Here is a 13,692-nt window from a genome sequence, read left to right on the forward strand (position 1 = left end):
TTTTTTTTTTTTTTAATTCCCTTCCTTCCCCCCTCCATCCTTCCCTTTCCCTCTCCTCTCATCCCCTCCGGCTTGCCTCCTCAGGCTGCCTGCACACACACCAGCCTTAAACTCGGTGCCCGGATGCTCTCCATCCCCGGGGAGGGGGGAAAGATAATTTTTAAAAAAGCAAACCAAAACCCCAGCCCCGTTGTCTTTCTGCAGACGTCGTCCTTCCCCCCTCGCTTCATTCGGGTGGGTGGGTTTCATTTTTGGATGGGCTGTCAGGGAGGGGGGGGTGGGAGCAGAGGTGTTTGTGAGGGCATGCGGTATTGACCCCTTTATTTTTATTTTTTTTAGCAGGATGGCAAAGTACCAGAGAATAAATGAAGCGGGCTGAGATGCTGGTGGGGGCTTAAAAAAAAAAAAAAAAAAAAAAAAGGCAAAAATTGCAGGAGGAATCTGCGGTCCGTGCTTGAAATCACCCTTTTATTCCTGGCATCAGTAAGTCAGCAACAACCTTCTGCAAATCCACCTTTTCCCAGCCTACCTCCTCTGTCCTCTGCAGCTGTAACAGCTCTGCTGCTAGAAAAAAAAAAAAAAATCAACCCACGCGTTGAGAATCCTAATCTGCTTGCTGCTCACGGAGGAGGGTGAGGAAGGGGTCGGGGGAGTGGTGGTAATTTACTTTTAAATGATTTTTGCAAAGGAGAGCACCAAACCCAAGTTCCTACAGCTGGGAAAACTCATTTTTCCTCCTCCAGCATGGGTTCCGAGCACCTGAGATTTGTGTAGAGAAATAACTGGGTGATTTATCCTCTTTGAGAAGGAGGAGCGATTGCTATGGGTTTTTCTGGGGAGGGGTTCTGGAAGATTTGGGACAGGAGTCTCCAGGAAGAGGAGGAGCACCCAGGGTTTGGTGCAGTAGGACTTAGCTGTTAGGTAAAATCTGGGTGAAGATGAATTTTAGGGTAAGGATCTCTCAGCAGAGCGTTGTCTGCAGGTTACAGAAACATGTTTGTTGTCAATGGGCCGGGGTTTACCTCTTTTTCTATTTTTTTTAAGGAATCATGCTCTCTGTATTTCTGTTTTCCCCTTCTGCTTCCTCCTCCTCCCATTAACTTTTTGGAAAAAAAATTGTTTAGCCAGATTTGATGGAGGCAGAGGGTATAAAGTTCCTGCAAGATTGGGGAAAATACGTAAAGGATGGAGTTTTTTATTAGCTGCCTGTCCCCATGCCTTACCCTCATTTTGTGATTCAGCTAAGCCTTTATATTAGCTTATTAGAGAATCCACAGGTTAATAAAATAGAGGGTTTTGCATGAAGACTCCAACTGATGGATACAAATCCATAGGACGATGGCTGGCAGAGGGTTGCACGCTGGGCTCTGCTTATGGGGGGTTACCTCCTCCTTGCAGGGGGAGATGCCAGTCTCTGCTTACAGGGGGTTACCTCCTTCTTTCAGGGGGTCTGGTGGCACCAGCCATGGAGCCGTACGTGCTGCTCGACCCACGACAGAGAGCACTGTATCGCGACGTGATGCAGGAGAGCTATGAGACGCTGATGGCGCTGGGTGAGGAGCCTACCCATACTGCAGCAGAAAATTTGAAGTGGATGGAGGATCTAGCTTGCTGGATCCTCATGTCATCATGCAAGGGGTGCTGGGGTTGGGGGGCTGCTGGGGACGGCAGACCCTCCTGACCCATGTTGTTCATCCCCCCTGTCTTTTCCAGAATTCCCTGTTTCCAAGCCCGATCTGCTCTCCCACCTAGACCATGGGAATGAACCTACAGCCCTGGATCTCCACGTGCCCAGGGACACCTTGGCCACAGGTGAGCCTCTGATTGCACCTCAGCCACAGCAGGGAAAAAGCCTGGGTTCAGCTCCTGCAAGTGTCAAGGGCTTTCCCCACTTCCAACCTCTCCGCAAAATGGGCAAACCCCCACTGTAGCGGCTGCCACTCGTTTGGCCATGGCATGGAAGAAGGATGCTGGGGAGGAGAGACTGTAAGGCCAGAGGGTTATCCTGTCCAAAATGGAAATGCCAGACCCCCTTCCTAGAGAGCCACATTTCTGGAGGTGCAGTGGAGGTGGTGGTGGATTAATTACCATGTCCATGTTGGTGGCAGAGATGCGCGATGGGGATTAGAGATGCCTCTGCTAGAGGTGCTTGCCTGGAAGAGTGTGTGAAATAAAAAAGGAGGAGGAATCTCTCCTTGCTTTCCTTTTTCTACCACCTTCCCATCTTCCCAGCCCTGGGAGAGATGATGTCTCCTGCCTGGGTTGTGTCTGTCTGTCTTTGTGCCCCACAGAGGATGGAGCAGGAGTGGAGCAGGAACGCCCTCGAGAAGAAGCTGTTGAGAAAGAGCCTGAAGTAGTGAAACCTGCAGGTGAGGAGCATCCTTCGAGCCCCACCGAGGCTGGGGCGAAGGCGAGCAGGAGTGGGGGACTGGGGGAGACGGCCACGCGCCCAGGTGAGAGCCAGCCCAGCAACATGTGTAGCGAGTGTGGGAAGAGCTTCAGCCACAAGTCAGCCCTGGTGAAGCACCAGAAGATCCACACTGGTGACCGCCCGCACGAATGTCCTGACTGCGGCAAGTGCTTCATCCAGCGCTCGGACCTCACCATCCACCAGCGGGTCCATACGGGCGAACGGCCCTATGCCTGCCCCGACTGTGGGCGCCGCTTCAGTGTCAGCTCCTCCTTGCTCACCCACCAGCGTACCCACGCACCCGGCGGGGAGAAACCCAACCGTTGCCCCCAGTGTGGCCGCAGCTTTGCTGATCCGGGAGCCCTCGACCGGCACCAGAAGAGCCACCTGGGTGGGAAACCCTATGAGTGTGGTGTGTGCGGGAAAGCCTTCGCCTGGAGCTCCCACCTCGAGCGGCATCGGCGCATCCACACTGGCGAGAAGCCCTTCCAGTGTGCCGAATGCGGGCGAGCCTTCGCCTGGAGCTCCCACCTCGACCGCCACATGCGCACCCACACTGCTGCTGCCGCCTCCGAGGATGAGGAGGATAGGGAGGCAGAGGAAGAGCCCCCACCCCCCCCCCAGAAATGCGCCGACTGCGGCAAGCGCCTCAACCACCAGACGGACCCACAGCGCTTCAAGCACAAGGGCACTCAGACACTGCCAGCCGGTGCTGAACCCGCTGGCAGCCCCCCACGGCCCTTCCGCTGTGAGCAGTGCGGCAAATGCTTTGGCCAGAGCTCTAACCTCCTCAAGCACCAACGCGTCCACACCGGCGAGCGGCCATACCCCTGCCCAGATTGCAAACGGTGCTTCCGCTGGGGCTCAGCCCTGGCCAAGCACCAGCGTACCCACACCCGGCAGCAGCAAGCCAGTGACGCCACCAAAGCCATGCCGGCAGCCGCTGAGGAAGCCAGTGCTGGAGGAGGTGGCAAACCCTACCCGTGCGGGGCGTGTGGGAAGAGTTTCGGCTGGGTCTCGCACCTGGAGCGTCATCGCCGCATCCACACTGGAGAGAAGCCCTTCCGCTGCGGGGAGTGCGGGCGGGCATTTGCCGTCAGCTCCCACCTGGAACGGCACCGCCGGGTACACACGGGTGAGCGGCCCTACCGTTGTGGCGAGTGTGGGAAGAGCTTCGCCGTCAGCTCCACCTTGCTGGCTCATCGCCGCACCCATGCTGCCCAGCCAGGCCGGCCCCATGCCTGCCCCGAGTGTGGTAAGTGTTTTAGCACACCAGCCAGCTTGGAGCGGCACCGGCGGCTTCACCGGGGCGAGAAACCCTACCAGTGTGGTGTCTGCGGCAAAGGCTTTGCCTGGAGCTCCCACTACGACCGGCACCGGCTCACCCACACTGGCGAGAAACCCTTCTCCTGCGCCCACTGTGGCAAATGCTTCGGCCGCAGCTCCCACCGCAACCGGCACCAGCGTGCCCACATGCAGGGCGGCCCAGAGAAGCGGCACGTCTGTCCTGAATGCGGCAAAGCCTTCGGCCTCGGCACGGCCCTGGCAGCTCACCAGCGACTGCACGCCACTGCCACTGGCACCGGGGGCCGCAGCCCCCTCTCCTTGCTGCCGCCTGCCTGGTGGGAGGGTGAGAGGCGAGGGGGGACACCCACCCCATCCGAGCTTTGGCCCGAAGAATCCAGCTCTGTTTTCCAGCAGCACCCTGTGCCTTCCTCCTCCTCTTCCTCTTCCTCCTCCCCAGCCCCCAGGGGCTGGGCTGCCAAGGCTCTCCTGCCTCCCACCATGGCATGGAGGCCTGGGGAGGGGGACACCCTGCAAAGTGATGCCTCTGCCCCCCAGGAGCCCTGGGCTTCCCTGCCTCCGCCCAGCTCCTGAGATGGGACCATGGGGACTGGTGGGGGGGCTCAGAGCCACCCTGCGCCTTTGGAGACGCCCCATGGCTGAGGTGGGAGGCTGGCCTGTCCCACTCTCTCCCCAGCACAGGGTAGGAAAGGGCTGCTGCAGCAGCTGGGGGGCCTCAGGATACACTGGGGTGGGAGTCAGGATGGGGAAGGGGGGTGAAGTGGTGGGGAGGGGGCACAGGGAGGGTGAGTGGTGTGTGCCAGGGGGTTTAGCAACCAGCATAGGTGCTTTGAGGGGAGACTGGGAAAGGAGGGACAAGGGAGGCTGGGGGTGGATTTAGAGGGGGCTGGGTGATAATTTAGGGTGGTAGGGAGACAACACTTCTCCCTATAACCCTCCTCATACTCTGCCCCACTGTTGTGGTGAGGTAGAAAGGGGGGGGGGCGGGTGACACAGCTTGGGTGTATGGGAGGGGACACATCAGTAAAAATCACCCAGGGAACCCCCTTCCACAGGGGGCTTTTGGGGGCAAATGGCCCAGAAGAGAGCCATGGGGACCTGCATGAGTCACCAGCTCTGCTGCATCCTTGCTGGGACCCCTCCCAAATGCTGCTTGGGTTGTGCTGATGGCGGTTTGGGATGCATCAAGCTGGGAATTTGGCAAGCGTGGAGAGGCTGGGTTGCCTTGGCTTGAGTTAGTAGGTAATAAAGTAGAAGGTATTTCAGCAAAAAAGAAAAACCCCTTCACATGTCTCAGCGTGTTTTTGTCTTTGGAGAGGGAGAAGATGCTCGTGGTGTTTCCTACCAAGAAGCAGGGAAAAGCGACGGAGCCCAGGGTCGGTGCACAAGGAGAGCCAGACACGGGTGGCTGCCAGGTACCGGGCTCCTTTTTTATTCCTCGCCCCATGCCGGCACCTCCCACCGCCGAGCCCTCTGCACCCTCAGCATCTCACCCTCTCCATCAGTGCAACGCGGCATCCCCTTCTGCCTGCGGCAGCAAGGAGCAGATACAAATGACACCGTATTTTGGCACAAGAACCAGCTCCAGGTTACCCCTGTTGTTTCCCGGTGCAGAAGAGCACCATTTCCCTGGGGAAGAGGCTCCCTGTCACCCAAGATGTCTGTTTTCCAGGGTCTGCTTTGCAATAGGGCGCAGGCCCCGTTCACCCATTGCTGCTGGGAGACATCAGGAAGTATAAATCCCACCCTGATACCTTGCTAGAGCAGCCACATCACCCACCCCAGTGCCACCCTCTGCCCCTTAAACGTCACTTGGTGTCCTTTGAGTTTTCCCTTGAGAACGATCCTTCCTCCCCATCCATCATACCAAGGGGGGAGTCTCCGTCCTTCAGGGCTCCTCACCATTGCAGGCTCCGGGTGGCTTCACCAGCCCTGTGGCACTGTGGGTCTTCTCCCCCACCAGCCTTGTCCTGGAGAGGGGCATCAGTTGGGGAGCAGGGGGGAAAGCAGCCTTGGGGAGGTGGCTGCGGCGGTGTTTGGTGAGGTGGGAGCTCTGGCTGAAGGCTTCACCACACTCGGGGCACTCGTAGGGCTTCTCACCGGTGTGGACGCGGCGGTGCCGCTCGAGGTGGGACGCCCAGGCGAAGCCCTTGCCACACTCGCTGCAAGTGTAGCTCTTCTGGGCGGTGTGGCCCCGCTGGTGGGCAAGGAAGGGGGGAGCCTCACCGAAACGCTTGCCACAGTCGCCACATTTGTAGGGCCGGTCGGGGGAGTGGGTTTTGCGGTGCTGGAGCAGGTGAGCTTTTTGGGCGAAGCGTTCACCACAGCTGCTGCAGGGAAAGGGGCGTTCACCTGTATGCACCCGCCGGTGCCGCTCCAGGTGGGACGCCCAGACAAAACCCTTCCCACAATCGGCACAACGGTGGGTGCGCTCCCGCCGGTGACACCGCTGATGCCGTGCCAGTGCTGGCCCGGCTCGGAAAAGCTTGCCACAGTCACCGCAGCGGAGGGCTTTCTTGCCCAGGTGGGTGCGGCGGTGACGGGCCAGGTCGGAGCTCTGGCAGAAGGTCTTGCCGCAAGCTGGGCAGCGGTGGGGCCGCTCGCCGGTGTGGCTACGGCGGTGCTTGGCGAGGTGCGAGCCTTGGCTGAAGGCTTCGCCGCACTCGGCACAGCGGTAGGGCTTTTCGCCAGTGTGCACCCGTTGGTGCCGGGCAAGGTGGGATGCCCAGACGAAGCCCTTGCCGCAGTCACCGCATTTGTGAGGTTTCTCGGTGGCGTGGCCTCGGCCGTGAGCCGCCAGCTCAGCGGCGCCAGCGAAGCGCTTGCCACAGTCGCTGCATTTGTGTGGTCGGTCACTGGCGTGGGTACGGCGATGCTGGAGGAGGTGGGAGCTCTGGCTGTAAGTCTCGCCGCACTCGGGGCACCCAAAAGGCCGCTCACCAGTGTGCACCCGCCGGTGACGCTCCAAGTGCGAAGCCCATGGGAAGCTCTTGCCGCAGTCGGTGCAGCTGAACGGCCGGTCCCTTGCTGGTCCCTTGCTGGCTGCCCCATGTAAGGGTTTGGCACATTCCAGTTTGGGGACTGCTGTGGCTTTGGACATCTTGGCTTCGCCATGCGGCATGGCTTTATCCGGGCGCTTTGTTTTCCGCCTGTTTGAGCCGAGGGTTTTCTCCCTCTCTGGGCTGTGGGACGAGTGCTCTTCAAGCTCCTTGCAGCTCTCCTCCGCTGCTCCTTCCTCCGCTGCTTTTTCACTCACTAGCCCCTGTGCTGCTGGGGAGATGGGAAAAGGAGAAAAAGGGCAGAGCATGGCCTTGACCGGAGCAGGGTGTGGCATTTAAATCGACAGAGCAGGAACAGGATTCCCTAAAAATATTGGTCTCCCAGAAAGGAGGAAGTGGGATGTGATGGGAGATCTGATTCCAGTTTGAACTGAGAACATAGAGATGCTAAGCAAACCCCATTGCCTGTATTTCCAATTAAAAAAAAAAAAAAAAGCAGATAGATCAATAATATTTTCCTGCAGAAAAAAAAAAATGAAGAAGAGGGCTGGGGTTTGGGGAAATCCCCCTCAAAACCTGCCTGGATTCCTCCTCCCCCCTTCTGATCCCTTTGCTTCCCTGCAAGAGACAGGAAAAAAAGAGCAAGGAGAAACTGGGGAAATGTTCAAGGAGAAGGAAAGAGGATTTTGTGTGTTTGTTTACCAAGAGACATCAGCGTTTCGTAGCTCTCCTGCATCACATCCCGGTACAGGGCTTTCTGCCGCGGGTCCAGCATCACCCACGGCTCCATTACAGGGAGAGTCACCGGCGTTCAGGAGAATGAGGGTTTCTCCCTCCGTTCCTCACTCAGGGCTCCTGAAAATCCCCTGTGGGGAAGAAGAATCCCTTGAAATGGGGAAAATCCCCTGGGTAGTGCTTCTTGCTCGGTTTTTGATGCTTTTTCTGGGGATGCCATGACAAATATTGGGTTTTTTTCTCCCCTGGCTGCAACACACAGATGGTCCCTCCATTCAGGACTAAGCCTGAGACTGCATGGAGCAGCTTGGCGATGGGGGGGCAGGAGGTTCCCTGTTTTCCGCTCATCTTTCTGGCAGACTGCATCTCACAGCAATCTCTGCCTTCCTCCCTCCAGCATCCCAGTTCCACTGGTCCTCATCTTACTGGGAATCAGCCCTCCCAGGGTGATGGGTTATTGGGGGATGTGTCCCAGGAACTGGGCAGCATGCTCCATCCCTGGGGAGCCCTGGATGCACTGTCCTCTTCCCAAAGGAGCTGCCACTTCTGGGAACAACCCCAAGGGCTGGATCCTGCAAGCTCCAGCCCTGACGCAGCTCAGGACCTGGTGCAGAGCAGGAGCACATCCCTGCTCAGGGTTTTTCCCCGTTACCTGGAGTCCCTGGCTCAGGACTTGCTGTCGGCTGAGCCTGGAGCTGCCTCCGTAGGCCTTTCCCTGGGTGAAATGTCCTCCCTTCCCAGGCTGAGGCTGCAAGATGGGGCGGGATCCACAGACCCCCCTTTGCACCCCAAGGACCGCCAAACCTCCTGACAGCAGGGCACAATGGAGGCGATGCCGGGCATGGCTTTGCTCCGGAAGCCCAAGTCGGTATCCGGGAGAGAGGAGACGCCAAGAACAGGCTCCTTAGCAGCAGCGTTTACCCAGAGCCCTCTAGAGGTAACCCAATCCTGGCTTCCCCCCCATCCCGACCCTCCCCACAGGCTACCCAGCACCCGTGGGGGGCACAGGGGACCCCACTACAGTCCTGCCCCATCACCTGCATTGCCCCCATGCTCTTCCCTTTTATCCAGCGGTTTTGGGAGAGCCCCAGCCTTGCTAGGAACTCTGCCAGGGGGGATTGTGACAGCAGCAGCAGGGATATTTTGAGTATTGCAGCCATGGGGAAGCCTGGGAAGGTGATGGGGGTCTCTCTGAGGCAACAGGGCTTCCCCCAAGTGGGAGAGGGGGACACCGGGCTCGTTGCCTTATCAGCATCAGTGATGGGAGCTGTGCAAGCAAGAAATTAGGTTTTCCACCTGGAAAAGTGGTCCAAACCATGTTTTAGTCACGTGGTTGGTGAAAACGGGTTGTTTTCCCCCAAAAGCTCCAGGCTCAGGAGTCATGCGCTTGCGGGTGGGAAGAAGGGGGAATTTCCACTTACCAACTTATCCCTTCTTGTTGCTGGAGGAGGAGATCACAAAAGCCAAGGAAAACAGAGCCCTGCAAACAAGAAGATAAAGAATTGCAGCAGGGGAATGACAGGAGCCTGGATTTCTGCCTCCAAGAAAGCCCAGGATATTTGAAGCCACACAGACGCTCTTCTCTACGGTGGGTGCAGGCGTTTGGGTGGTGGTTTAATCCCTCCCTGGCTGGGAAAAGCCGGGAGTGGAGGGGAAACAATAATTTTCTTTCAACTTGCTTTGGAAAGAGTGCAAGGATGGGGAATTTTCCCTAAATCGTGCCTTCCCTGCACGGGTGTTTAACCCCTGCCTCCCCGGTGAAGGAGGGAGCAGAGCTGATTTCTGCAGCTTGCCTGATCCTCTCTCCCTTCTCCATCACTCCTCGGCTGGTGGCAGTCGACAAATGTCCCCAAGAGATGCTGTGGGACCAAGTCCTGGTGCTGGGGGACACCAAGCAACCTGGATGGCTCTGGGAGTATTGCAGCTCAGCTGGGTATGGGAGAACAGAGGAAGGGGCTGGATCTGTTGGATGCTGAAGGCAGAGAGGGGAGAAAGGGACCCTCCAGGGATCCTGGTTGTGCTCCGGGCAGGGGCTGTGGCAATGGGTGGTGGTGTGGGGCAGGTAGAGCCCTGCCTGCACCCCCCAGCCCATGGAGGCACGCCACAGCCCTCTGCTCTGGAGGTCTGTCTGCACCAAATCCTGAGCCAGAGGCTCCAGGTGATGGGCACGGGGAGGGAGGGAGAGACCCATCCGGGATGCCCTGTCTCCCAGTCCAGCCCTAGCCCCTTTACTGGGACCAGTGCAAGGAGCAGCGAGATGGAGGACCAGTCCCCGACCCTGGGGCTGCGCCACGAGAGGGCGTGGGGAGACCAGAGCTGCTCCCAGGAGCTGTCTCTTCCCTGGTGATCCGAACAGTAGATCTGCTCCCAAGAGGGTGGAAAAAGCTGAGCTTTGTTGGGCAAGGGCTGGCTGAGCCCTCTTGTGTCCCGAGGGGAAAAAGCCTCGCAGGAATGAGGGAGGCTGCTTCTTCTCTTGCACAGATGCCTATGCAAAGGGCACTGCCTCGGTTTTTCCAGGGTTTATCCCAGCTTTCCCCCCCCCCACGGAACAGCTCAGCACCAACTTCTCCCCCCATAGGCTCCAGCAGAGCATCCCTGTTGCTGCCAAGGGGGATGGAGAGGGACATGGCCACAGCAGAGCTGGCACAGGTGAGGGAGAGTCTCTCCTTTGGGGTGGGCAACTGCATTTCAGCTGACCTGAAACAGTGCCAGGTACCTTCTGCCTGGTCCAGTGGGACTGTACAAGCTGGTCTGTGACCATAACTGTGGGTTATCACCTTCCTGCAACTTCTTTTGGACCAACAGGTCCCCATATACCGGCGCAGATGGTCAGGGTGCAGGAGAGGTGGTGAGGAGCAGAAGGTGGAGCCTGTGGTGGGCATGCTACAAGGCTGAGCCTTGGATGCAAGATGCCCACCTTAGAAACACAAGGAAGGTGGAAAGTCACAGCAGGGCATGGGGTTTTGCATCTCCACATGACAGGAAAAGGCACAGAGAACAGGGTGGAGAAGTTGAGCCCAGCCTGGTTGAGCTCCTTCAGCTCCATCATCCCCATCAGGTATTGCTGGGTGTTTAACAACCCTCAGTGTTTTCCAGTTCCTATTTTTCCTTCCCCATAAGCTTAGCCAGCTGTTTTTTGAACCTGTGTGGCCCTTTAGCATCCGTGATGTCCTGCAGCAAGGCTTTCCACAGCTTAACTACACCCTATGTAGAACAATACCTTGCTATCTCTGATCCTCGCCAGCATCCTTTCTGGCTCTCCTGCAGCTCTGCTGAACGTAGCCTTGGCTCCTCTCCCTGCTAGCTTGAGCTGACCCATGGCAGCAGGTGCTGAGCTGGGAAATCCTTGTTGTTCCAGTGTCCAGTGACCTCCAAGGAGGTGGCTCAGTACTTCACTGATTCTGGCCAGCGGGCCCAGTACCAGGAAGCCATGCAGGAGAGTGCTGGAAATGACTCCTCTTTGGGTAAGGACGCACCTTCCCTCCTTCCTGGGCTACATCTTGGGGTTGGGTGGACACAGGTGATGCTTCTCTAGACTTTGGAGATGAAGGTGTTTTTCCCCATTGCTTCTGGCAATTGTGTTTCCCCCCTGGGACACGTATTGGGGACCCATAGCACCCTCCATCCCCACCTTCTTCAGAGGAGCACATGCTCTACCATGTCAGACCAATGGTCCATCTGGCCCCATGTTCTCTCCGGCTATGGTGGAAGGAGATGCTATGTCAGAGAACAAGGAGAGAGACCTTCCTCAGCTGTGCCCAGCCCTTGCATCATCCTTTCTCCAGCAGAGCCCCCGAATCTTCTTGTAGTACCTCCTCAAATGCTCTCAGACCCCTGCTCTGTCTCAGGAACCAGCTCTGCTGACCCCCAACCAGACAGGATCTCCTCTGGGCTGGAGTTGGAGGAAAAGACATGGACCCCAGCTTCCCAGGACTCAGATGCAAGGCCCTTCTCTAACAGCTTTTCTATAAGTGAGGAACTGGCTTAAATAACCTAGAAAGCATCTGGGAGAAAAGCAAAACACCTGGGACTTCTACTCAGGCCCTAAGACAGCCAGCCTGAGCTTAGTATCTTCTAGGAGAGGGGTCCCAGAACCTCTTCTGTTCCCTTGGGAGATGTTTTGGGTTCCAGAGGTTTTTAAGAGCTGGGGTTTGAAGCTGAACTTCAGCCCAAGCTTCACCAGCTGTCCAATGGTCAGTGTTTGAGCCTGAGCTGAAGGTGGAGCTCACATGATCTTTCTTCTTTCTAGGCTTTCCCCCTTTCATTTTTTCCCCACCCTGCTTCATCAGTGGATTCCCTTTTCCACCCTAGCCAGGAACTGACTTGTCATGGTCTTTTTCCTCTGCAGAGGATGGGATGGTGAGTGGGAGGAGCAACATCACTGCACATGCAGACCCAGACACCAAGACCTGCCTGGAGGACATCTCCCAGCACCACAAGCCAACCAACATCCACCAGAGCTCCCAAGAGAAAGGCCAAGAGGAGGCCCAGGGTCATCCTGGGAGGGAAACTCCAGGGACATGCAGGGAATTGCTGTTCCCCCATAGCATTCACCCCAGGGATAGACCCATCCTCATCCCACCAGCAAGAAGAGCTTCCATCCCCAGAGACAGGGGTCCCAGCACCCCTGCCCTGACTGTGGGAAAGCTTTTTTGCTCCGTCACCAGCAGAGCCACGGTGGGGAAAAACCCTACAAATGCCCCGACTGCGGGAAGGGTTTTCGGCACAGGTCGGCGCTGGTGACACACTGTCGCATCCATACGGGTGAGAAGCCCTACCAGTGCGCTGACTGCGGCAAAAGCTTCAACATGGTTTCCAACTTGGTGCGCCACCAGCGGAGCCACACTGGGGAGAAGCCCTACAAATGCCCCAGCTGTGGCCGGCGTTGCAGTCAACGTTCCCACCTGGTGACCCACTGCCGGTTGCACACAGGCGAGCACCCGTACCCATGCTGGGAGTGCGGGAAGAGCTTCAATGTCAGCTCTGATCTCATCAAACACCGCCGCACCCACACTGGGGAGAAGCCCTATGAGTGCCGTGACTGCGGGAAGCGTTTCAGCAGCAGTTCCAACCTCATCACCCACCAGCGGCTGCACAGCGGCGAGCGGCCTTACACCTGTGCCGACTGTGGCAAGGGCTTCCCCATCAGCTCCAAGCTCATTGCCCACCAACGGACGCACAGTGGTGAGCGACCCTACAGCTGTGCTGACTGCAGCAAGGGCTTCAGCGACCGACCCCACCTCATCCGGCACCACAGTGCCAGCTGGCAGGAGAAGCGCTACAAGTGCTCCGAGTGTGGCAAAGGCTTCACCACCAGCTCCTACCTCCTCACCCACCAGCGCAGCCACACTGGGGAGACGCCATTCCTCTGCAGCGTGTGCGGCAAGAGCTTCGCAGTGGTCTCCAACCTGGTGCGGCACCGGCGTGTGCACACTGGGGAGAAGCCGTTTCGGTGCGGGGAGTGCGGATGGCAGTACAGCCAGCGGGCTCATCTCGCCACGCACCAGCGGGTCCACACCGGCGAGCGACCCTATGTCTGTGGGGATTGCGGGAAAGACTTCAACGTCAATTCATCCCTCACCAAGCACCAGCAGGTGCACACTGGGGAGAAGCCCTACCACTGCCCCGAGTGCAGGAAGAGCTTCAGCCAGAGCTCCAATGTCATCACGCACCGGCGGCTCCACCACGGCCACGGGGTGCACCAGTTCTGTGCATGAGTGGCTCCAGCTCCCGCACCATGCTGGTGAAGCCTAGTGATGCCAGCTCAGCCAGGAGGTCTTCTCCAGAGACTGGAAGTCAACCAGGACTTTGGTTATCTTGGCGCATGTGGGAGAGAGAAGAAAGACCTGTGTATCAGGGGGTATGAAAGGAAGGACAGGAGCCAAGCATGGCCACCATCAGCAGAAAACACCAACTCTGGGTGAGGTTCCTCCTGCTCTGCTTCCGTTCCTCCCAGCCAAATTAGTTCAGGGCATCTCCTGCTCTCACCCTGCCCAAATACGACAACAAAAAAAGGACCTTTGTTTTCCCTCACTGCTCCAAACTCTCCCCACATCATGACATTTGATACAATGGGCCCAAGGGCTGTTTCATCTCCCATCTGGCATTCTACTCTCCTCCAGTGATCTGCTAGTAGTGATAACAGCTTCAGGAATAAAAGGTGATGTGATAAATACTAGTTGTGATCTCTGTGCGCATATAGGTGTGCACCCACAGGGAGTAGAGACACATGAGCCCCAAAGC

At 57.6% G+C, this 13,692-nt stretch overlaps 2 protein-coding genes across 4 annotated transcripts; one reads left to right on the forward strand and one right to left on the reverse strand.

Moving 5' to 3' along the window:
- The first annotated feature begins 1,258 nt into the window (after positions 1-1,258).
- Positions 1,259-13,212, forward strand: LOC126035026 (zinc finger protein 271-like). The gene is made up of 4 exons (XM_049793118.1): positions 1,259-1,553; positions 1,714-1,812; positions 2,292-3,877; positions 12,120-13,212. The coding sequence occupies exons 1-4, from the start codon at positions 1,301-1,303 to the stop codon at positions 13,164-13,166; spliced, it is 2,985 nt and encodes a 994-aa protein (XP_049649075.1). The 5' UTR covers positions 1,259-1,300; the 3' UTR covers positions 13,167-13,212.
- LOC126034943 (zinc finger protein CKR1-like) lies at positions 4,603-9,031 on the reverse strand. Of its 3 annotated transcripts, none has more exons than XM_049792937.1 (3): positions 8,871-9,031; positions 7,417-7,580; positions 4,603-6,985 (listed from the first exon to the last, which is right to left on the reverse strand). In XM_049792937.1, the coding sequence occupies exons 2-3, from the start codon at positions 7,502-7,504 to the stop codon at positions 5,604-5,606; spliced, it is 1,470 nt and encodes a 489-aa protein (XP_049648894.1). In that variant the 5' UTR covers positions 7,505-7,580; positions 8,871-9,031; the 3' UTR covers positions 4,603-5,603. The 3 variants fall into 3 exon arrangements, with proteins under 3 accessions (XP_049648894.1, XP_049648895.1, XP_049648893.1); XM_049792938.1 differs by lacking the exon at positions 8,871-9,031 and adding an exon at positions 8,102-8,283 and having other exon boundaries at positions 4,603-6,982; XM_049792936.1 differs by lacking the exon at positions 8,871-9,031 and adding an exon at positions 8,102-8,283.
- Positions 13,213-13,692: the final 480 nt, after the last annotated feature.

Source organism: Accipiter gentilis, chromosome 36 (genome assembly GCF_929443795.1).
Source record: "Accipiter gentilis chromosome 36, bAccGen1.1, whole genome shotgun sequence".
Taxonomy (NCBI): domain Eukaryota; kingdom Metazoa; phylum Chordata; class Aves; order Accipitriformes; family Accipitridae; genus Astur; species Astur gentilis.

What these genes read in the sequence shown, in the direction of transcription:
- LOC126035026 (XM_049793118.1), top strand. Translation starts at nt 1,301, where the DNA reads ATGAAGACTCCAACTGATGGATACAAATCCATAGGACGATGGCTGGCA. An exon ending in TGAGACGCTGATGGCGCTGG is followed by an intron (nt 1,554 to 1,713) that starts GTGAGGAGCCTA and finishes TGTCTTTTCCAG; the next exon opens with AATTCCCTGTTTCCAAGCCC. An exon ending in CAGGGACACCTTGGCCACAG is followed by an intron (nt 1,813 to 2,291) that starts GTGAGCCTCTGA and finishes TGTGCCCCACAG; the next exon opens with AGGATGGAGCAGGAGTGGAG.
- LOC126034943 (XM_049792937.1), bottom strand. Translation starts at nt 7,504, where the DNA reads ATGGAGCCGTGGGTGATGCTGGACCCGCGGCAGAAAGCCCTGTACCGG. An exon ending in CGAAACGCTGATGTCTCTTG is followed by an intron (nt 6,986 to 7,416) that starts GTAAACAAACAC and finishes CCATCTCCCCAG; the next exon opens with CAGCACAGGGGCTAGTGAGT.